Source organism: Porites lutea, chromosome 3, assembly GCF_958299795.1.
Source record: "Porites lutea chromosome 3, jaPorLute2.1, whole genome shotgun sequence".
NCBI classification, from domain to species: Eukaryota; Metazoa; Cnidaria; class Anthozoa; order Scleractinia; family Poritidae; genus Porites; species Porites lutea.
Window position 1 is genome coordinate 28425806 of NC_133203.1, and position 24705 is coordinate 28450510.

Consider the following 24705-nt stretch of genomic DNA (forward strand, 5'->3'; position numbering starts at 1 on the left):
GAATAAAACGAAGGATTTTCAAAGATTGTACCGGTAATGGCGATTTCGAATTTAGTGTTGACCCAACAAATTTATTCTGAAGAGAAAAACGGCGCGCATGCGCATTATCGTGAACCAGTCCAGCCGGCGTTCGAGCAACCGAAACTAACCCTCGGTTAGCTTTTAACCATTGGTTAGGGGGGTTTAACCACTGGTTAACAGTTAACCATCTTTCGAGCAACCGGGGCCAGATCGTTACCTGCTCAAATCGAGCAGGCAGTATAAATTTATTTTCCTGCAGCACGAGATTTACATACATACATACATACATACTTTATTGACTTTCCCAAGGGGCTTTTCAAAGACAATACATGATCCTATTTACAATTAAGAAATGTTTTAAAATATATATAAAATTACAATTCTTTAAGTAATTTAGTACGTAAACGAGTTTTAAAAACATCAATCGAGTTACACAGTTTAAAGGAATTGTCTAGGGAGTTCCATAAGTTCACAGTTCTATAGAAAAATGTTCTCTGACCGGCAGCTGTTCTAAAAAAGGGAATTTGTAAAAGCTGTGAATTTCTGGTGCTACGTCGGCTAACCTCTGCTCGCTTTATGAATTTTGATGTAAGGTATTCAGGGGCTTGACCGGTCATACATTTAAAAGCCATTGTAGCGTTCCGGTAATAAAGCTGACTGGGAACTGAAAGCCAATTTAGCTCCTTGCGAATTGGTGTAACATGGTCAAATTTACGCGCGCCGCTAACAATGCGGCATGCGAAGTTCTGCACTGCCTGTAACTTGTTGACATTACATTTTGAGGTATTTGACCAAACATTGGAGCAATAAAATAACCTGCTAAAAACTAAGGAATTAATAATCATCAAAAGTGTACGTTTGTCGAAGACATGCTTGACACGGTTTATCTGGCCAAGGCGGGACATGCACGAGGAAGCGGTTTTAATTATATGTTCATCGTAAGTTAAATTAGAATCCAAAGTCACACCAAGGTCTTTGGCGGTGTCTGTAGGGACAATGTCCTTACCCATAAAGGAAAGGTAACGAAATTGGAATTTTGCACGCATCTGCCTGCTGCCAAATATCATCAACTTGGTTTTGCCAGGGTTTAGTAACAATTGATTGTTGGAACACCATTCCCCTATTTTAAACAGGTCGTCTTCCAAATCAGCAATTGCGTCCAGGTTGGCTTTAAGCTCGAAGGAAGTAATGAGTTTCGTGTCATCTACATAACTCTGGGTGCTGCATTTCTGTGGGATCAATGGAAGATCGTTCGTATATATGCTAAAAAGAAGTGGGCCCAAGATGCTTCCTTGAGGAACGCCACTGGTCACAGACAAAGGCTCAGATAGCGTTGAATAGATTCGTACTACTTGTGACCTGTTGCTTAGGTAACTACGAAACCATTGGAGAGTGTCACTGGAAATTCCGACATCTTGCAATTTTAAAATTAACGTGTCATGATTGACACTATCAAAGGCTTTGCTCATATCTAATAGTACAACTGCCGTTAACTTCTTTTTATCGATGGCGTTAAGAATTGTGTCTGTTGTTTCAATGACAGATGTTTCACAAGAGTGCCATCTCTTGTTACCGCTTTGACTCTTTGATAGGGTGTCATTTGATTGCAGATACGAGGTGAGTTGATTATGTACTACCCTTTCGCAAACCTTCGATAAAACTGGTAGAAGTGAGATGGGTCTATTGTTGTTTGCCTGTTCATGGTCGCCCTCCTTTAGGATGGGTGTAACCTCGGCTGTTTTCCATTTTGATGGAAAAACACAGTTTTGAAAGGATGCATTAACGATAGACGTTATTGGGTGAACAATTGGATTAAGACAGTCTTTGATGACACGGATCGGAATTTTATCTATCCCGGGGGCCTTGTTTGAAGGCATCGCTGCTATTATACGCTCTACTTGTTTATAATCAACGGTACTAAGTGTGAACTGGTCAGAGGAAGCGTATTGTCTCGGCACGAAATAATTCTGATTAAGTGTTAAGTTGCATTCATTAGCCAGGGACGTAATTTTGTCAACAGTGCTCTGACCAACAGATACGAAGAACTGGTTAAATTCGTCTGCAACAGATTTGACGCTCTTACTAAATGTTCGCTGAGATGTAGATTTATTGGGGACACACTGGCGGATTGCTTTCCAGATATTATTGGTGTTATTTGGGTTCCTTTGGATTTGTTCAGCAACAAATTCTCGTTCAGCAATTCTAATTTCCCTCTTTACTTCCTGTCTGAAATATCTGTAGGCAGTCCAGGATAGCGGGTCATTTGTTTTCTTTGCTTTTTTACGCCAATCATCCCTGGTCTTCATCAATCCGCGGATGTTGTCGGTTACGCATGGGTTTGGCTTACAGCGTGCTTTAAAGGTTTTAACTGGAGCATGACGGTCGAGTATCTCAGTAAACAGCGAATCAAATGCATAAATTTTATCCTCGACATCGTCGAAAACATCGACTATGGACCACGGTGCCAATGATACGTCGTTGTTGAAATCAATAGGACAGTAGTGTTTAAAACTTCTGGTAGTAATATAAATGGGTTTGGAGCGCGCCTTCTTCAATCTTAAGGTGACATAAATTAGCTCATGGTCGCTGATCGAGCTTTCCATAACTGTAGCCGTTTGGACTTGTCTTGTATCCGATGCAAGGATAACATCTAAAATCGATTTCGAAGTCTCTGTAACTCGTGTTGGTGTGTTGATCAATATTGACAAGTTATAGGAACGGCAAAAGTTAACAAGGGCTTTAGCTCCAGGATCGTCGCTATTCTCAAGTCTGCAGTTCAAATCACCTAATAGATAAATTGGAACATTAAACGACGAGGCATAAATAAAGTTCTCTGTAAGATCTGAATCGAAACAAGATAAAGAAGTGTCCGGTGGTCTATAGGTTGTACAGACAAGGAAGGACTTCATGTTTCTGACGTGGATTTTTAGCCACAGTTGATGGAAGCCAGAGGCCGTGATAAGAGAAATGTCACTCAAGTACTCCGTCCTGTAATTTCGTGAGACATAAGCACATACTCCACCGCCAACCCTCGCCTGTCGGTCGATTCGGTAGATAACGTAGCCAGGGATTTCTATCTCCAAATCCGTAACTGAACTGTTGAGCCATGTTTCGGATACGGTAAATATATCAAACTTATTTTCCAGTACCGCATTCTTTACAAGAACGAAATGCTCACGGCATTTGAGCGAGCGAACATTAAGATGTGCGATTTTAACATTGCCATTTGACTTTTCTGACTTGTCTCCACTAGAGCAGTTTGCAGGTCCAGGGTTAAGTTCCACATCATGTAGCAGTTGTATAACAGGTCTAAAGGTAGAGGTTGAGTTGGCGTAGTAGGCTGTAGTAGCGCTTGCTCGTTTCACTCTCATACTGATAGTGACATGCACGTGTGTCCGCCATTTTGTACAGTGTCTCGTATCCCAGTTTACCTCTTTAACCGACGAGGAATGCGGGAAACATAGACCAAAGTACTCGCTGGTAAAAGAATAATTTTGTTTATCTTTCCTCAAGGTATGAACAAGACACAAAATAAGTACAAGTCCAATAACTCGCGAGCTCAGAATCGCACGTCTGCCTTCCTTCATGATGCCTCAAGGATCCAACCTTGTCAGCAGCCGTGTTATTCCGTCTCCAGGATACTGTCGATATGGTAGGTCGTTTCTATGGAAATGAATGAAAAATAATCCCTATTTTGGATACATTGTTTCTTTTCTCAACGAAAAATCCTATTGGATTTTTGATCTGATCTCGGATTTTAGAAAAGAAACGCACCCTAAACTGATTAGATTTCAAACGAAGGATGCAAATTTGTTGTTTGATGTGGCGCGCTATCGTTTTTACGGGCGTTTTAAGCTTAAAACCTAAAATATTTACAAAGAAAAGTATTAGCTTAGGGAAACTGGCAAATGGTAGGTATGATTTTCAAGTTCAACCAACCGCAACTATAGTTGCTGACAGCTAACGTGTAAGAGACGACTGTCAAGTCCATCGGTAATGCAAGATCGATGTAAATACAATCCGTACGTGTTTCTGCTGGCAAATGCGACGACGAGGCAAAGTACAACATTTGTTCGGTATTTAAACCTCTTTTCGGGTGGAGTAAGGAACTGGATGGGGTTCTAACCGATAATATATCCTAAAGACTCCTAGCACTGTAAAAACAACGGCCAAGGTTGTAAGATTAATTTAAATGAATTCAATGATCACTTTAGGCCCTAGCGTTCAAGCCCTATCCATTGTATAAAGATCTCTCTAGCGCATAACGTGATTTTTTCCCAGAATATTTATCCGCTGGGTAGTGATTTGTCTCGAAAAAAGCACCGCGATCAAACGTTTGGACAACCGGGGACAGGAAAATAAGCAAGCCTTTGACGATAAAAAAAAAATGAAACCCATTTCCGACGCACACTCGTGGCGAAAATATTAACACTTTCTAGGCTGTCTAATATGTAAAACATAATAGTCTAGAGAGCATTTTACTTCAAACCAAACACTGTATTTTCCATTTTTGCACAAAATGAGCATATCAATAAACATAAGCAAAAACAGGCTCAAAAACGGAACCACACACACGTCTACAAGATAACAGTACAAATAAAAATTTTAAGCGTCAAAGTTCCAAACCTAACACCGCTCCTAAATATAAAAAAAAATATTAACGACAATGCTGCCTCAAAATTTAACCACTAATATAATGACCCCAGTGATCAGAATCATCTATAATGATGTGATTACTGGGAAAATGACCGATAAATAGAACTGCCTCAACACTATAACGGTTAATAAGGAATGCCAAAAAACTCAACTTATTATATGGATAAGGCCACGCAAATAGCTGCTTTGCGAGTAACGAATAACTCTCACTTCCGTCGGGCCTCATCGCTACAATCATTTTGTTACACTTTTAAATTTCCTTTAAAGGCCACTCGTCAACAGAGAACGTTCTCACACACAACGCAGTATATCTTCAAACCATTAGTCTCTCGTACAACAGATCCGCAATTTATGTTTGGTTTGCTTCGCTGTGCTTCGGCCAAACTTTATGAGCCGAAAACAAGAAGGTTCCAAAAATAAACTTTTTGCAAATGATTGACACCATAAGAACTGTCTTGTTACCTTTTTCAACGAAAACAAAACAGGAGGTTCCTGAGGGTCTTCAATCCCTAAAAGCATCAATCGAACAAGAAACTGAAAAAAATCGAAAAAATCGAAACCACAAAAATTTACGCTAGACTGTGAATGTTAAGAAACTCTTTCCTCGTCTATTTACAGAAAACAGCTTAAGTGTCCAAGGAGTCTGCCAACACTAAATGCACCAATAGAACCAGAAACTGAAACTGAAACTACGACAATACAAGGGTCGCGCGCTTACCAGAAATTAACTTGTAATGGCGGTAAACGGTGTAAATGATTCGCTATAACAAGCAAAACTTTTGAACTTTTCTTTAAAAAAATCCTGGTTCGACTCCTGCTTGAAAAAACTTCCCACTTTTGACAAAACTTAAATAGTGTTTTGTGTGGAACCTTTTTTCACACTCCACTTTCTACAAACCTTGAACAATAGCCTTCTAATAAAATTTTCCTTAAATTTTCGCGTTAACTGAAACCAAGCAACTACATTTTTGATAACCCCTATTTACTGTTGAGAATCGGTTCTAACATGCTATCAACTGGAAAGAACATTAACACTTTAAACAATTAGGAAAATTCCTTTAAGCAATCGGGAAAATTACCCAGATCCAAATTAATTTGACTTCTTGTTGATTAGCTTAAATTTAAAAGGGAATATTAATAAATCATTATACAAAGTTAAGTCACACAATGTTGAGAACGTTTATTAATTTTACGACGTTAGGTCCAGTAACCTCATATGGTCATCATAATGTTGACGAAGCAGCGGCTTGGTCGTAATCATCCTAAGACAAATCCAACAACGGTGTCTTTCTTCGTGTGCTTTAAGAACTTGCCTCCAACGAAAGGCCATGTTACACTGACTGCACTTGAAAGGTTTCTCACCCGTGTGTATTCGTTCATGTTCTTTCGCATATTGTGGCCAGCGAAACGCCTTCTCACAATGCTTGCACTTGAAAGGCTTCTCACCAGTGTGTTTTCTTTCATGTTTTTTCAGACTTCCTGCCTGGCTAAAGGCCTTGTTACACTGCTTGCACTTAAACAGCTTCTCACCACTATGTGTTCTCTCATGTCTTTTCAGACTTCCTGCCTGGCTAAAGGCCTTGTTACATTGCTTGCACTTAAAAGACTTCTCACCAGTGTGTATTCTTTCATGTACTTTTAAATTTCTTGCCTTGCTAAAGGCCTTGTTACATTGCTTGCACTTCAATGGCTTCTCACCAGTTAGTCTTCTTTCACATACTTTCAGATTTCCAGCCTGGCAAAGGGCTTTTTTACACCGCCTGGATTTAAAAAGTTTTTTACGTCTATATTGCATCTTACCTGTGGATGTGGACGCAAACAATTAACCTTTTTCTTCAATAATAGTCAAAAATGCATTAAAGCGTTGCCTATATTTTGAAATTTTAGCCACAAAAAAACTACTATAATCATCTTTAGACTATAAAAGCAGCGCTGTTACTAACGGCCGGGGACTGGGTATTTCCTTAGCTAATAAGTGCAAGAAAATAGACCAAAAACACTTCCTGTTTGTTCAATCCCCCGCCTATTAATTGCATATACCACGCAAAGTGAAATTGGATTGGCAGCCTTGTAAAAAAGTAACATTTTGTTTACATTTGGAAAACCTTTTAAATTCTTTTTGGCGTCCTAGACTACCAATTTGTTCCAACATGCCTTTCAAATGACACACAACGCAACGAGGCTGACACAACGTACAAATAGTGAAGTTTGCTATGAGTTAAAAACAGACCACAGAGTCTATTTGATGCTATGCATGTTTCAACAAACACCAAAAGATACATGCTTATCCAAGGTGTCATGTTGCTGCTTTGAAAACCAAAAATTACTAAGGTGGCCACAACATATGGTAGAAATATGATGATAAGTAAAACCATGCTACATATGATACACAGGGTCATTCCACTTAATTTTCACGCACCCAGCTCAGGACATTATACAATGTCTTACATGAGGTAAAGAGCATCAAAAGGTGCTCTTATGACTGTAAATATGAAATAATCTTCACCAGCAAAAGCCTAATATAGATCCAAAACATCAAAGTGTCAATTAAATGGGCTCAAATTCAAGAAAAGCTCAAAGATCCAGGAGAGTTGACACATATGTATGTGCATCAATACATTTTTCCCGTACATTGAGGAAAAATTCAGATTTTTTTATTATTTCGTCAACGTAACTGCCACGAGGGTAGAGGTGGCTGGTTATTAAATGGAATGTGCAGTTCCAAAAAATATCCATACCCCCCACCCCCTGGAATTTACATTCAAGGGGTGCTTGTCATAACCTGCCCACCCCCTAGAACTCTCATCATTTTATTCTTGAGCTGACGACAATTGTTACATAAACTATTGTGCAAGCCGTGAAAAATACACTCAACCGAACTCAAATAAAAGATCGCTGATGAAAAACACTGTGTCCTTTGAAATCTCGATTAACAGTAAACGAACTAATAGCTTGCTCATCAATCTTACTCTGAGCCCCGGGAAGAGTAAACTCGAGAGGCCACACCCCAAACCCACGGAATTATCTCTATTTAGACCCCCCTCCCCTCAGAATTTCCGTTGCCCTTTGGGGGGGGGGGGGGGTGGTATGGATGCCCACACAATGCAAACAGCCTACAAAAAATCATCAATGTTAGGACAAAGCAGAATACTAGGAACGGAAATACTTCTGCTGCAGATACATGTAGAATCTAGATCAGATGTAATGAATCAATAACCTCAAATGAAATACAAGGGAGCAAGCCACGGTGAAACCACCCACAGAAAAAATAAGAGCAGTTACAAAAATCAACATGACACAAATAACTTAAGACAGCTTTAAATCCTAAGCAAGCTTGATATTTTTTCACATTTCCTTTTTACCCTCAAAGTTTCCTTTCTACACCTAAAAGTTTTTTGTGCGGTTTAAATAAATCAGAGATGTCACTAAGATTTCAAGTTGCTTGGTAAATACAACAAGTAGGAAGGGAATAAAACAGCAAGGGATTTCTCTTGGTTCTATTTCTCGTCTATTTCCCTATGAAAGTAGCTGGGGGTCACGTTGAAAGTAGCCGGGGGAAATCCCCAACCCCGTCCTCTTAAGACAACCCTGTAAATTAAGCTTATATTTAATCGATGTCAACTGGCAACCACGCTGCTGGCTTACGCTTTACTGTTATCATGCTTTGTTTTGGAGCTCATAATACAGCTTGGCAAGCTTGCGAAATATGTCTGATATCTTCGCACTAAACTCTATTAATTACTTCACTTATATATCCGATTCGTAAAAGGTACAACTAATACACGTACCTCTCAATGCCATCATCATGTGTCCGTCGCATCAGCAAAGATGGCGGCTTTCCCATGGCTTCCCATGCTCCTTTGTTTATTCTTAAAAACCCTAATTCCCAGTTCCCGTCGCGTTCAAGGTCGTCCAAAGTGGCAAAAATATTTGTTTCATTTGAAAAATATACAACATCTTTATTCGATTAAACCCACCAACTGTTTATATAAACATTTCTAGAGTTTCCGATATTAAAAATTATCTTACAAAATTTCAAAACTTTTTGACAACTATTATGAAAAATTATTTACAAACATTTGTAAAGCACAAAGAGTTTTAAAGTTCCAATGTGTCCCTTTTTCGCCGAGATAGAATAGTTATTGTCTGGATGATGTAGATTAAGTTGCCCCAAGTGCTTCATGCATAATCTTTGAATAAACGCCGCATTGTTCTAGTGAATGGGAGCGGTGTTCTCAGGACCGTTTTCCATCTGTAAAACCACATCGTCTCCACCTGAGTTTTGAATTTTATCCATTCAAAGAAATTTAAATCTGATCGAACAATTATACAGAGGATTTTCCGCCAGTGCTATGGATTTCAGAGAGTGAACCAACTCCGGATTCCTGGTTTTATGCATACACGGACACAAAGGAGTTACCTTAAAGGGTCATTATTCATTACACGTATGCAGCAAGACAGATGTGAATTTGAGACTGGTTGCGACAACGAATAAAGGATTCGTTTTGTAAATAATCGCTTCATTAACGCGATCCTGGGGTAACGCCCGACTTGTCTTGACTGTAATCGAGGACGGCATTTTATCGAGTAAATACGGCACAGACTAGGTTTTCCGATAAATGATTTTACCATTCGGAAAATACCGTAAAATTCCGAAAATAAGCGCCTTTTTTGAGGGGGTTATTTTTGGAAGGGCTCAAATTAGGAAAGGGAAATTTGCGTTTCAAAATCGGCTAAGAATACACTGGACGGGAAATGTGTGTCTCAAAATCCACTGGGCTAGCTTACAGTTGGAAGGAAATTTAAGTCAGTAATTTGTCGCACTCGTCTTAAGGACGTAGATCTTTCTAAAACTCAGCCATGCAAGTACTTTGTCTTATGTACTGAAGAATAGAGCGAGAACTACGTTAACAGCAACATACAGTGACACTTTTTGATTACAATCATTTGGCAGAGGTCATAAATCTTTGGCAAATGCAAAAATTATGTTACTGTACCGTTTTATTTTGAATGTGAGGGCAATTTCCGAGTGGCTTTCCTTCGTTTCTCAAAAAGAATCTTTTTTAATATCAGACAATTGAATACCCTGCGAGCAGTGGTTTCTCCAGGCCGGACGCTGCGCTACGAAAGGGGAGAAACCACCGCGACACAAAACAACTATAATTCAAATCCTCACTGATAATTCAGTCTTCCTCAAGCTGTTTAAGGTATAAGGAATAATGTGTGAATTTGAAATAGATCACATCACCATCACATAGAGTTAATACGAGTCGCTCATGGTTCATTGATACTTCCAGTGCACCTCAATATAATAATTATTCTCACTGCATACATAATTGGCCTGTGACGCAAGAAATGAGTAAGTCGTTTAAATTCCGTCGTGTTGGGCCTGCGCGCTGGTACCATGATGCATTGCTGTCCTTGGTTAGAATCGCTCGGTTTTTGCCCGCTTCTTATCCAGTTCAACGGAGTTCAGTTGAAGTGACTTCAAAGTTTCGCCGCTCCCACCTCCCCTAGTGGCGGTTGATCTCGCATACCCTCATTATTCGGCATGCCCATTGTCCTGGCAGTCGCTGTTTCCCCCCATAACTTAGTTTCCCGGGGACAATAGGCATGAAGTACGAATATTATACCTCAGGAACAGTTTTCGCTCGCTCAGTTCTATGCTGTTCCTTGAGGATCTACTCAAGGACTAGTATCGCGATTTGTCCCAAAAATAAAAATAAATATCAGGGCGAATCTTTGTTTAATTCACCTTTCTTCTGTTAAGAATCATCCTGCCAGCAGAGCCTTTCTTTCGCTTGCTTGATTTTGGCGTACTTGTACTTGTGAACGATTCTGCATGAATCAAGGAAGCATGCCCGGTACTTTTCTAAGTTGTAGTTTCGAACCCAGGCCTTTAGTGGTGCACTTGCTTCAGCAGACTCTGCTATGACGATTGGTTTAACCATAAATGGATGCTCGAACTCGGAAAAAAAAAACAGTTTGACGAGAGCAAACAAGATTGACTAGTCCAGAAGTTGGGACCGAGGCGACATCAAAGGTTTGACGTGATTCAAGCAGAACCTCCATTTCTCCTCCTCAGCCAATGAAGCTCTGCTGGCGTGGTGTTGAGAACCTACAATCCTGCACAAAAGGCCTTGGGAAAGTGATACAATATTCGTGATTCCTGTAATTTCTGGTTGTCGTAAATCGCCTTCAACGTTGTTTGTGGGGTGAGGGGAGGGGTTGGCTACATGTGACGTCAAAAGCCTCACAACAGCAAATTTTAGCTGAAATTTGTCCCATAAACAGGCTGTTTACAGCTAGCGGTTCACGTGGTACAAAATTGCCATACTGTTGAACAAGAGATGTACTGGGACAACCAAACCGACGGAAATTGCTATTTTATATGATGTCAGCTCTTTGTTTGTGTTGTCCCAGTACGTCCCTTGCTCTCCAGCATAGTAGACAGACTGATTCTAGACTGAGAAAACAGCTGACATTTCGTGACGCCACCACTGGTTTCCCTGCGAGAAGACGTTTAAGGAAAGACTGCAGACGAAATATCACTACCTAGATCTAATGCATCCGACTGGTTCAAGCAAATTTCTCACGCTTCCTGACCAGTCGAATCTGAGTGATGTGACGTCATCAGTATGGAGTTTCTGTACGCCTTATACCAGAGTAGGCTCAATTACCAGCCGCTGTTCGCAAAATGAGCCCACGCTCCTCCCCTGAACAGACAGCAGAACACACGGGTTTAAGTGAAAGAATACAATCCGTACGTGTTTCTGTTGATTTTTATGCTGAATTTCATGGCAAATGACAAAGCGACGACGAGGCAAAGTACAACATTTGTTCGGTATTTAATGAAATTTCTCATTTCCGATGTTTGGTAACGACGCATAAATTAAAATTTTGAATTTACGTCACAGCCCACGACAGGCCACTCACGTGTCCAGCCGTCTCTACTCGGGGAGGACCGAGAGAACGGCGGAAATCGAGCCTAACTCGAGGTCCTTATCCTTGCAAAACCTCGCGTGTCTCGTATACCACTAAAATTAAGTAACCCTTTTTGCGTGGGGTTAGGAACTGGATGGGTGTCTAACGAAAAAAGACTCCTAGTACTGTGGGATTAATTTAATGAATTCAATGATCACTTCAGGACCCAGTGTTCAAGCGCTATCCACTAGACAAAGATCTCTAGTGCATAATGTAATTGTTTCCATTAATACTTATCCATTGGACAATGATTTATCCGGTGGAAAGCACTATCCAACGTTTCAACAACCAGGGGCAGGAAAATGAAACGTATTTCCGATACACAAAGCAAACAAAGGGAAACTCGTGACGCAAATTTTAATACTTTCTAAACTGTTTAACATGTAGAACATAATAGTCCAGAGAGCAATTTACTTCAAACTAAACACTATATTTTCTATTTTGGCGCAAAATGAACGTAACAATAACCATAAGCTGAAAGAGACTTAAACACGGAACCACAAAGTAATATTTTTTTTTCTTTGTTATGAGAGTAACACGTCTACAAAACAAGGGTACAAAGAAAAATAAGCGCCACGGTTCCAAACCCAACACCGCTCCTAAATATTAAAAAAATATTAACAATGCTGCCTCAAAATTTAACCTCTGATGTAATGACGCCAGTGATCAGAATCATCTACAATGATGTGATTACTGGGAAGATGGCCGATAAAAAGAACTGCCTCAAAACCATATCGGTTAATAAAGAATGCCAAAAACTCAACTTATTATATATGAAGATAAGGCCGCACAAAAAGCTGCTTTGCAAGTAACGAATAACCCACTTCCGTGAGGCCTTATCGCTAAAATCATGTTGTTACACTTGAACATTTCTTATAAAGGCCACTCGTTAACAGGGAAAGTACTTACACACAACGCAGTATATCTCCAAACCAAGAGGCTCTCGTATAACAAATCCGCAATTTATGTTTGCTTTGCTTCGCTGTAATTCGGCCACAAACTTTATGAGTCGAGAACAAAAAAGGTTCAAAATCTCAACTCTTTGCAAATGATTGACACCATAGCAAACGTCTTGGTACCGCAATTTATGTTTGCTTTGCTTCGCTGTAATTCGGCCACAAACTTTATGAGTCGAGAACAAAAAAGGTTCAAAATCTCAACTCTTTGCAAATGATTGACACCATAGCAAACGTCTTGGTACCTTTTTCAAGGAAAAAGGTTCTTGAGGATCTCCAATCCCTAAAAGCATCAATGAAACGAGAAACTGAAACGGAATTTTTTAACAAATGGTTAAAACACACAAATGGATGCTTGACTGTAAATGTTAAAGAACTCTATCCTTGTCTGTTTAAGGTTTCTTTTTTAAGAAAACACCTTAAATGTCCAAGGAGTCTGCCACCACTAAATGCGCCAATCAGACCAGAAACTAAAACTACTACCATGCAGTGCGCGCGCGCTTCCCAGAAAATAACTTACAATGGCTTAAAGGGTGCAAATGATTCGCTGTAAACAGCATAACTTTTGAACTTTTCGTAAAAAAAAATCGTTGTTCAACTCCTTCTTGAACAAACTTGCCTCTTTTAACAAAACTCAATAGTGTTTTGTGTGGAACATACTAACACACTAGACTTTCTACAAGCCTTGAAAAATAGCCTTGTAATAACATCTTACTTTAATTTTCGCGTTATTCGAAACAAAGCAACTATGTATTTAATTTGATTTTCTATTTAGTGTTGAGAGGTCTAACATGCTATCAACTAGGAAGAACAGTAACACTTTAAATGATTAGGAAAGTTCCTTTTAGCAACCATGAAAATGACCCAGATCCAAATTCATATAACATTTGGTTGATTAGCTCAAATTTACAAGGAAATATTAATAAATCATTCTACACAGTTAAGTCACAATTTGAGTACGTTGATAAAATTTACGACGCTAGGTCCAGTAATCTCGTATGGTCATCATAATGTTGAAGAAGCAACGGCTTGGTCGTAATCATCCTAAGACAAATCCAACAACGGTGTCTTTCTTCGTGTTTTTTAACAGATGTCCTCCAACAAAAGGCCTTGTTACACTGCTTGCACCTGAAAGGCTTCTCACCAGTGTGTATTCTTTCATGTGCTTTCAGACTTCCTGCCTGGCTAAAGGCTTTGTTACACTGCTTGCACTTAAAAGGCTTCTCACCAGTGTGTATTCTTTCATGTGCTTTCAGACTTCCTGCCTGGCTAAAGGCCTTGTTACACTGCTTGCACTTACAAGGCTTCTCACCAGTGTGTATTCTTTCATGTGCTTTCAGACTTCCTGCCTGGCTAAAGGCTTTGTCACATTGCTTGCACTTAAAAGGCTTCTCACCACTGTGTGTTCTTTCATGTCTTTTCAGATCTCCTGCCTGGCCAAACGCCTTGACACAATGATTACAATTAAATGGTTTCTTACCACTGTGTGTTCTTTCATGTCTTTTTAGATTTCCTGCTTGGCTAAACGCCTTGACACAATGATTGCAAATAAACGGTTTCTTACCACTGTGTGTTCTTTCATGTACTTTTAGATTTCCTGCCTGGGTAAAGGCCTTGTTACATTGCTTGCACTTAAATGGCTTCTCACCAGTGTGCATTCTTTCATGTGCTTTCATACTTCCTGCCCGGCTAAAGGCCTTGTTACATTGCTTCCACTTAAAAGGCTTCCCACCACTGTGTGTTCTTTCGTGTCTTTTCAGTTCTTCCGCTTGGCTAAACGTCTTGACACAATGCTTGCACTTAAATGGCTTCTCACCAGTGTGTATTATTTCATGTACTTTCAGATTTTCTGCCTGGCTAAAGGCCTTCTTACCTGTGGATGTGGGTGCAAACACTTAACCTTTTTCTTCTATAATAGTCAAATATGCATTAAAGCTGCTACTAATGCTTTGGAAATTTCAGCTACAAAAAAATATTATATTCATCTTCAGACTATAAAAGCAGCACTGTTACTAACAGCCGGGGACCGGGTATTTCTTTAGCTAATACAAGTAAGAAAATAGACAAAAAGCACTTCCTGTTTGTTCAGTTCCCGCCTGGTATGCACATACCAAGCAAAGTGAAGTTAAAGTGACAGCCCTGTAACAACTTAACCTTTTTTTTACCTTTCAAAACTGTTTTTGGTGCCCTAGAATAATAATGTCCCAACATGCCTACCACAAGAACCACAATTCAACGAGGCTGACTCAATGTGCAGAAAGCTGTGAAGTTTGCAACAAAAAGCTGATAATTAAAAACTGACCACAGAGTCTATTTGATGCTATGCATGTTTCAACGAACACAAAAAGATACATGCTACTATGGACGGTGAAATTATCCAACCTGTCAAGTTGAAGCTGTAAAACCAAAAAAACTAAGGTGTTTACAAGATATGGTAGAAAATACGATGATGGGCAAAAATGCTTCATATGATACACAGGGTCATTCCATATAATAATCACAAACCCAGCTCACGACATTATACAATGTCTTACATGATGCAAAAAGCATCAAAAATTGCTCTTATGACTGTAATAGCGAAATAACTTTCCCACGCCAAAACCCTAATATGAATCGAAAACACCAAAGTGGGAATTAAATTGGCTCAATTCCAAAAAGAAGGCTCAAAGTTCTATTTTTAATTTGTGACCCATAAGAAGAACAAGAGAAGGTTGAAGTATTCAGGAGTGATGACGCATATGCATGTGCATTAATACATTTTTCCAGTGCATTGAGGAAAAAGTCACATTTTCTTAGTGTTAACAGTAACGTCAAAACATCTCATCAACGTAATTGCCATGTGGCTGAAGGTGGGTTGGTTATTAAATTATAAATGGAATGGCCACAACCAAGACAAGAAAGACATCAATGTTAGGGCAAAAACAATAGTCCAACAACGGATATACTTCTGCTCCAGATACATGTAGAATTTAAACCACATGTAATGAGTCCATAACCTCAAATGAAATATATAGAAGCACGCCAGGGTGACATCACTCACATAAATAATAAGAGTTACAAAACATCAACATGACACAAATAACTTAAGACAGCTTTGAATCTAAAGCATACTTGATATTTTTTCACTTTTCCTTTTTACATTCAAAGTTTGCTTTCTACACCTAACAGTTTCTTGTGCGGTTTAAATAAATATTATATTAAATTGATGTCAACGCAACCTAATGTATCGGTCAAATCGAAGCTTCAACATGCCCCCCCCGGGCAACCCCCCGGGCATTTGACTTTTTTGAAAATTTTTGTTCAAATCCCCTCCTACCCGGGCCAAAATGCCGTTCAAATGCCCCACATTAGGGTCCATTCAGGTGATCAAATGCCCCCACCCCGTGGTCATTTCACAGGCAAAAAAATGACAGAAGGACGGCGGAAACGCCTTCAGTTGTCGAACAAAATCTTTATAAATATAACAAAAACTGAGAAACACGGTTAGCGTATTTACTACGAACAAAAGTCTCGTGCAAAGCGGCGGAAATCGCTGCTACAAGGTCACTGAATGCTCAGCTTTTCTTCGTCATGCAACATACAAAGCGTTGTATAAAAAAAAGATCCCACCTTTTGAGATTACTACATCATGACCATTTCACTGACATGCATCATCGCTCATCTTATTAATTAACATACTTACAGTAGGTAAAATTAGTTGACTTGAGCTTTTATTCTATTTTATGTTGTTGTATTGAATCGCCGGTATAGGTGTTGTATTTCATTGTAAACTCAACAAAAAAAATACATTCATGCATTCAAAGCCTGAATCCAATATTAAAAATTTTAAAATTTAAATACTTCAAATTCGGCACAAAGCTTGTTTAAGCCCTTTCCTGGTAAACAATTGGCCACAAAGGCACATTCTTTTCCATGAAAATCCTCTAACACCGCGTCCCCCATGATAGGTCGTCACGCCAAAGATTTTACATGGTGCAGTTCAAATTCCCCACCCCTAAAGCATGGGGATCAAATTCCCCACCCCCTAGAAGACTCTGATAATCAAATTCCCTCCTCCCCGGGACGTCAAAGGTGTCAAATGCCCGGGGTATGCCCGGGGGGGGGCATGTTGAAGCTTCGATTTGACCGATACATAAACGCTAGCTTACGCTTTACTGTTATGATCTTTTGTTTTTGAGCTGGTAATACAGCTTGGCAAGCTTGCAGAAAATGTCTGATTTCTCCACATTAAAGACTATTAGTTCAATTCCATATCCGGTTCGTAAAACGTACAACTATTACACCTACCTCTCAATGTCATCATCATGTGTACGTCGCATGAGCAAAGATGGCGACTTTTCCATGTCTTCCCATGCTCCTTTGTTTCTTTTTAAAAACCCTCATTCCCAGTTCCCAGCGCGCTCAAGATGGTACAAACTGGCAGAAATATTTGTTTTCATTGAGAAATATATACCATCTTTATTCGATTAAACCCACCCAACTGTTTATATAAAAATTTCTAGAGTGTCCGATATTAAAAATTATTTTAAAAATTTCAAAAATCAGTGACAACAATTATGAAAATTTATTTAGAAACATTTGTAAAGTAGAAAGAGTTTTAAAGTTCCAACTTGTCTCTCTTTTGCTGAGATGAAATAGTTATTGTCTGGATGATGTAGATTAAGTTGCCCCAAGTGCTCCTTGCATAATCTTTGAATAAAAGCCGTCGCGGCGTTTATTGATTGATTGCTTTCTACAAAGCGTTGATTGGTTGTTCTGAATGGGAGCGGTATTATAGGATAGTTTTCCATCTGCGGAGTTACACTAAAGTGTACTACCATCCCCTCTCCACCAAAGACTGAATTAATAATTTCATTATTGGAAGCTTTTAAATCGGCCTTTGGTATGCACTCCTGCATACTTAATGAGCAGTAACATCACACGCGAGGTAGTTATGAAATTTCTCCCAGGTCAGTTTTCTTGAAATTGATGTAAACGTCCTTAAAGCAATTTTATCCATTTAAAGATTTTTCAATCTGATCGAATACAGAGGGTTTTCCGCCGGGGCCATGGGTTTCACAGAACAATTACCAACTCCGGATTCCAGTTAAGGATCCGAATTGCGGATTGCGGATTGCGGATTGCGGATTGCGGATTGCTTTTATGCCGCAAACGCGAACACGGAGAAGTTATCTTGAAAAAGTCATTGTTCATTATGCGCATGCAGGAAAACAGATTTGAATTTGAGGCTGGTTGCGGCAACGACTAACACATTCATTTCTTCAAATGATCGCTCCACTAATGAAATTCTGGGGGTACGCTTGACCAGTCTTGATTGTAATTATCGATGACGGCATTTTATCGAGTAAATACGGCATAGACAGAAGTCCAAGGGATAATAATCTAACTTAACGTAAAACACAAACAATCTCTCACAATGGTAAGTTTCTCGGAGATATCAGTTGTGGCCGGATTCATTTACCGTCGGTGCTAGAGGAGGTCCTCCCATCAAACGAACCTTGGAAATTCCGGATGTGGTAGAGGAGAGTAACATCGCTATGTTTGCCCACGACACAAAGATCTCTTGAAAGAGGTCAAGTCTGCTGCTGATGTTGTGTCTCTCCAGTCGGATCTGAATCGACTCGACGCTTGGTCAAAAGACTCCGGTCTCACTTTTAACGAGACAAAATGCAAGGCTCAGAGAATATCCAGGAAACTGATGCCAAAGGGAAAGTTCTAGAGTCAGTGGTCACCGAGCGTGACTTAGGAGTCTTTGTCGCTAACGACCTCACATGGAACAAACAAGTGTTTGAGCAGTCGTGTCGCGCAAATAAGCTGTTAGGTTACATTAGACGTAATGCAGGATTCACACGAAGCACTGGCGTTTGGCGATCGGTTTATGTCACTTTAGTTAGATCTCTTTTCGGCTATGCAACCCCAATTTGGGCTCCTCAGTCTATCGAACTAATTACAAAAATTGAAAGGACATAGAGGCGTGCCACTAGATATATTCTCAAATTGCCTTTTTCCTGCACAATTTCTTACATGGATAGACTTAAAACTTTGGATCTGCTGCCATTAACATTCTTCCACGAGTATCCACAGGCGTCCCAAGCTCACGTTACGAGTCAGTTATGTAAACAGTAACTTTCTCAGATCTTCTCAATAGATGTCGGTGTCGTGTTACAAGCGAACAGTATATATCATTTTAAAACATATAAAGGAGACCTACCTTTGATGTATTCCTGTGTTTTTTGGTGTGAATTCATCGATTTAGTTGTGTTTTTTGGCTTTTATTGTTTGACCCCTGTCACTCTCTTATCACGAGGCCTACAAGATCTTCATCCAGTGGTGTTATTAAATTTGTAGAGCCTAAATGTCAGACAGCAACTTATTAGCCTGCGTAGCAAGCGTTTCCAGTCGAGTTATAGCGCAAAAGTTAGAGCGGGAGCAAAAAAAAAATGGAAGGGGGAGGGGGAGGGGGAAGGGAGAAAAGGAAATTGGCCCGTGACGTGGGAAATAAATATTAATGTCGCATCTTCGTTTTATCCACCTTTCTTCTTTTGAGAATCATCCTGCCAGAAGAGCATTTCTTTCGCTTGCTCGATTTTGGCGAACTTGTGAAAGATTCTGCTTGAATCGAGGAAGATCTTTGTTGAGCATGCGCGGCACGTTGCTAAGATATAGTTTCTAACCCAGGCCTTTAGTCGTGCGCTTGCTTCAGCCCGCTCGGTTATGACCATTGGTCTAAATCTAAATGGATGCACACACTCGCAAAAAACTAGTTTGACGACCCAAAACAAGAAGTCCAGAAGTTCGGGCTGCGGCGACCTCAAAGGTTTGACGTGATTCAAGTAGAGCTTCCTTTTCTCCTCCTCACCCAATGAGGCTCTGCTCGCAGGGTGTTGAAAAGCTACAACCCTGGACAAGAGGCCGTGGGAAAGTGATGAAATATTCGCTATTCCTGTAATTTCTGGTTGTCGTTTGTGGGGTGAGGGGAGGAGTTGGCCACATTTGACTTGAAAAAGCTTCACAACGGCAAATTTTAGCTGAAATTTGTCCCATGAACAGGCTGTTTACAGCTAGCGGTTCACGTGGTACAAAATTGCCATACTGGAGAACAAGAGATGTACTGGGACATCAGTACAGGACAGAAAAAGTTTGCAGCTCGATATTTTTTGTTTAAAGCGAAACTGAAACAAAAGAAATTCATTTTTGAAAAGTATTCGGTAAGCTCTACTTGGGAGATAAAAATCGGCCGATTTTATTTTTTGGCCGGAAATCACCGGTAAGTCGTATACCAGAGTAGGCTCAATTACCAGTCGCTGTTTGTCAAATGAGCCCACGCTCCTCCTCTGAACAGCCGGCTGGACGAATGAGTTTGCTGTTTTCAATTACCACCAATCAGGCCCCGGTTGCTCGAAAGATGGTTAATTTAACCACATGTTAGTTGGTAACGGTTGGTTAAATTTGCTAACCGTGGGCTAAGTAACTATTGGTTAAATTCCCGTTGCTCGAAGGTCTGTTAAGCAAACGCTAATCCTTTGTTAGCTAACCAATGGTTAAATAAAATATACCAGACTTTAACCATCTCTGAACAGGTTTGTTATTTTGACGGATGGTTAACAAGTTAACACTAGATAGTGGCGAGGTACATTAAATTTAACTCAAGGTTAGAAGAAATGTAACCCATGGTTGACACTAACCGGCTTTCGAGAAACCGAAACTAACCGTCGGTTAACTTTTAACCATTGGTTAGGGGGGGGGGGGGGGGTTGGGGGGGTTACCATTGGTTAAGAGTTAACCATCTTTCGACCAACCGGGGCCAGATCGTTACCTGCTCAAATCGAGCAGGCAACATAAATTCATTTTCCTGCAGCAGATTTCAAACGAAGGATGCAAATTTGTTGTTTGACGTGGCGCGCTATCGTGTTTAAGGGCGTTTTAAGCTTAAAACCTAAAATATTTACAAAGGAAAGTATTAGCTTAAAGAAACTGGCAAATGGTAGGGATGATTTTGGAGTTCAACCAACCGGAACTATTGTTGTTGACAGCTTACGTGAAAGAGACGACTGTCAAGTCCATCGGTAATGCAAGATCGATGTAAATACAATCCGTACGCGTTTCTGCTGATTTTTATAGCAAATACCAAAGCGAAAACAAAGTAAAGAACATTTCTTCGATATTTAATTACATTTCCAATTTCCGATGTTTGGTAACGACGCATAAATTAACATTTTGAATTTACGTCACAGACACGATAGGCCACTCACGTGTCCAGCCGTCTCTTCTCGGGGAGGACCGAGAGAGCGGCAGAAAACGAGCATAATACTCGAGGCCCTTAATATCTCGAAAAACCTCGCGTGTCTCGTATACCACTAAAGTGAAGTAACCCTTGTGGGGTGGGGTCAGGAACGGCATGGGTTTCTAACCGAGAATACATCCTAAAGACTCCTAGCACTGTAAAAACAACTTTAAGCCCTAGCGTTCAAAAGCTATCCACTCGGTAAAGATCTCGCTAGTGCATGACGTAATTGTTTCCCCGAATATTTATCCGTTGGATAGTGATTCGTCTGGTAGAAAGCACTATCCAACGTTTGGACAACCCAAGGCAGGAAAATAAGCAACGCTTTGACAAAAAAAGACACAACTCAAACGCATTTCCGATACACACTCGTGGCGCAAATATCAACACTTCTAGGCTGTTTAATATGTAGAACATAATAGTCTAGAGAGCACTTCACTTCAAACCAAACACTGTATTTTCCATTTTTGCACAAAATGAACATAACAATAAACATAAGCTAAATAAGACTTAAAAACGGAACCTTAAAATATCTTTTTCTTGGTCGCGAAAGCGATACGTCTACAAGATAACGGTACAAATAAAAATTTCAAGCGTCAAAGTTCCAAACCTAACACCGCTCCTAAATATACAAAAAAATATTAACAACAATGCTGCCTCAAAAATTAACCACTGATGTAATGACGCCAGTGATCAGAATCATGATGATGTGATTACTGGGAAAATGACCGATAAAAAGAACTGTCTCGACACTATCAGAGTTAATAAGGAATGCCACAAAACTCAACTTATTATAACCATAATCTACACAAATAGCTGCTTTGCGAGCAACGAATAACTCTCACGTCCGTGAGGCATCATCGCTAAAATCATTTTGTTACACTTTTTAAATTTCCTTTAAAGGCCACTGGTCAATAGGGAACGTTCTTACACACAACGCAGTATATCTTCAAACCATTAGTCTCCCGCACAACAGATCCGCAATTTATGTTTCTTTTGCTTCGCTGTGCTTCGGCGACAAAATATATGAGCCGAAAACAAAAAGGTTCCAAATATAAACTTTCTGCAAATGATTGACACCATAAGAACTGGCTTGTTACCTTTTTGAACGAAAACAAAACAGGAGGTTCCTGAGGGTCTTCAATCCCTAAAAGCATCAATGGGACAAGAAACTGAAACTGAATTTTTTTTGCAAAAAATCATAACCACAAAAATTGACGCTAGACTGTAAATGTTCAGAAACTCTTTCCTTGTCTATTTAAAGAAAAAAGTTTTTGTGTCTTAAGTGTCCAAGGAGTTTCCCACCACTAAATACACCAATCAAACCAGAAACTAAAACTGACACTACGACCATACAAGGGTCGCGCGCTTACCAGAAATTAACTTGTAATGGCGGTAAACGGTGCAAATGATTCGCTACGAAAAGCATAACTTTTGAACTTTTCTTAAAAGGAATCCTGGTTCGACTCCTGCTTGAAAAAACTTCCCACTTTTAACAAAACTCAGATAGTGTTTTGTGTGGAACTTTTTTCCAGACTCCACTTTCTACAAGCCTTGAGCAATAGCCTTCTTATAACATTTTACTTAAATTTTCGCGTTAGTTGAAACAAAGCAACTACGTTTTTGATACCCCCTCTTTACTGTTGAGAGTCTGTTCTAAAATGCTATAAACTGAGAAAAACATTAACACTTTAAACAATTAGGAAAATTATTTTAAGCAACCAGGAAAATTACCCAGATCCAATTAATTTAACTTTTTGTTAATTAGCGTAAATTTACAAGGAAATATTAATAAATCATTATACAAAGTTAAGTGACAAATGTTGTATACGTTGATTAAATTTACGACGTTAGGTCCAGTAACCTCATATGGTCATCATAATGTTGACGAAGCAGCGGCTTGGTCTTAATCAGGCTAAGACAAATCCAACAACGGTGACTTTCTTCGTGTACTTTAAGAGATTTGCCCCAACGAAAGGCCTTGTTACACTGCTTGCACTCGAAAGGTTTTTCACCCGTGTGTATTCGTTCATGTTCTTTCACATATTGTGCCCAGCGAAACGCCTTGTCACAATGCTTGCACTTGAAAGGTTTCTCACCAGTGTGTTTTCTTTCATGTCTTTTCAGATGTACTGCCTGGTTAAAGCCCTTGTCACAATGCTTGCACTTAAATGGCTTCTCACCAGTGTGTATTCTTTCATGTTGTTTTAGGTTTCCTGCCTGGCTAAACGTCTTGTTACACTGTTTGCACTTAAACGACTTCTCACCAGTGTGTATTCTTTCATGTTTTTTCAGATCTCCTGCCTGGCTAAAGGCCTTGTCACAATGCTTGCACTTAAATGGCTTCTCACCAGTGTGTATTCTCTCATGTACTTTCAGATTTCCTGCCCCGCTAAACGCCTTGTTACACTGTTTGCACTTATATGGCTTCTCACCACTATGTATTCTTTCATGTCGTTTCAGATTTCCTGCCTGGCTAAAGGCCTTGTCACAATGCTTGCATTTAAATGGCTTCCCACCAGTGTGTTTTCTTTCATGTTGTGTCAGATTTCCTGCCTGGCTAAAGGCCTTGTCACAATGCTTGCATTTAAATGGCTTCCCACCAGTGTGTGTTCTTTCATGTTTTTTCAGATCTCCTGCCTGGCTAAAAGCCTTGTTACACTGTTTACACTTAAATGGCTTCTCACCAGTGTGTATTCTTTCATGTCGTTTCAGATTTCCCACCACTCTAAACGCCTTGTTATACTGTTTGCACTTAACAGGCTTCTCACCAGTGTGTCGTCTTTTATGTACTTCCAGATTTCCTGATGATGGGTAAACTCCTCGTCAGAATGCTTGCACTTAACACTACTCAGCTGTAATGTGTTGATCTCGCTATCACTCGATCAATACATCAAGGCCTCGTTCTGAGATTTCCCTGTAATGACCGAATGGACAAGGTTATGTATCAGTCAAATCGAAGCTTCAACATCCCCCCCGGGCATTTGACTTTTTTGAATATTATCGTTCAAATTCCCCCCTCCCCGAGCCAAAATGCTATTCAAATGCCCCACACTAGGGTCCATTCGGGTGATGAAATGCCCCCACCCCGGGGACATTTCACAGGCACATGAATGACGGAAGGACGGAAAAAATGCCTTCAGTTGTCGAACAAAATCTTTATAAAATACAGCAAATAATTCGCATTCAATATAATAAAAACTGAGGACCACTGTAGGCGTATTTACTACGAACAAAACTCTCGTGGAAAGCGGCGGAAATCGCTGCTACAAGGACACTGAAGGCTCAGTTTTTCTTCGTTTGTCATGCAACATACAAAGCGTTCTATAAAAAAATCCCACACACTGAGATCACTACATTTCATACATGCGATCCATAACTATTTCACTGGCGTGCATCATAGCGGCACCTTATTAATAAACATAATGCAGGCAGGTGGTGTGCGACAAACACAAACTGCAGACGTACATACTGGTAGGTAAACAAGGTAAACATTGTTGTGAAATACTTTAACAGATTCCCTATCACTAAACTTTGAGTCTTATAAAAGTCCAGTTTAGGGATACGAGAGATTTCACATGAAATCGAGACTATGGTTCAAATTCCCCACCCCCTTCGCACGGGGATCACATTCCCCACCCCCTGGAAGACTCTGATAATCAAATTCCCTCCTCCCCGAGACAACAAAGGTGTCAAATGCCTGGGGTATGCCGGGGGGGAGGATGTTGAAGCTTCGATTTGACCCATACATTAACCTGGAATTTTCAACATCCGCGCGTAAGAGGTCATTCTCGATCGTATTCA

General features: G+C 39.9%; 2 protein-coding genes across 2 annotated transcripts in view; both read right to left on the minus strand.

Annotated features, from left to right (window-relative positions):
- Positions 1 to 395: 395 nt before the first annotated feature.
- LOC140932099 (uncharacterized) lies at positions 396 to 16960 on the minus strand. Its single transcript, XM_073381755.1, has 5 exons — positions 16905 to 16960; positions 15000 to 15013; positions 13746 to 14490; positions 5998 to 6437; positions 396 to 2626 (listed from the first exon to the last, which is right to left on the minus strand). The coding sequence occupies exons 1-5, from the start codon at positions 16958 to 16960 to the stop codon at positions 396 to 398; spliced, it is 3486 nt and encodes a 1161-aa protein (XP_073237856.1).
- A 4899-nt stretch (positions 16961 to 21859) lies between these two features.
- The window catches only part of LOC140932100 (uncharacterized), a 28504-nt gene continuing 25658 nt past the window's right edge, over positions 21860 to 24705 (minus strand). Inside the window, exon 6 of the mRNA XM_073381756.1 lies at positions 21860 to 23705. Within this exon, the coding sequence (XP_073237857.1) occupies positions 22744 to 23705 (962 nt within the window). The 3' untranslated portion in view covers positions 21860 to 22743. The remainder of the gene's footprint in view (positions 23706 to 24705) is intronic.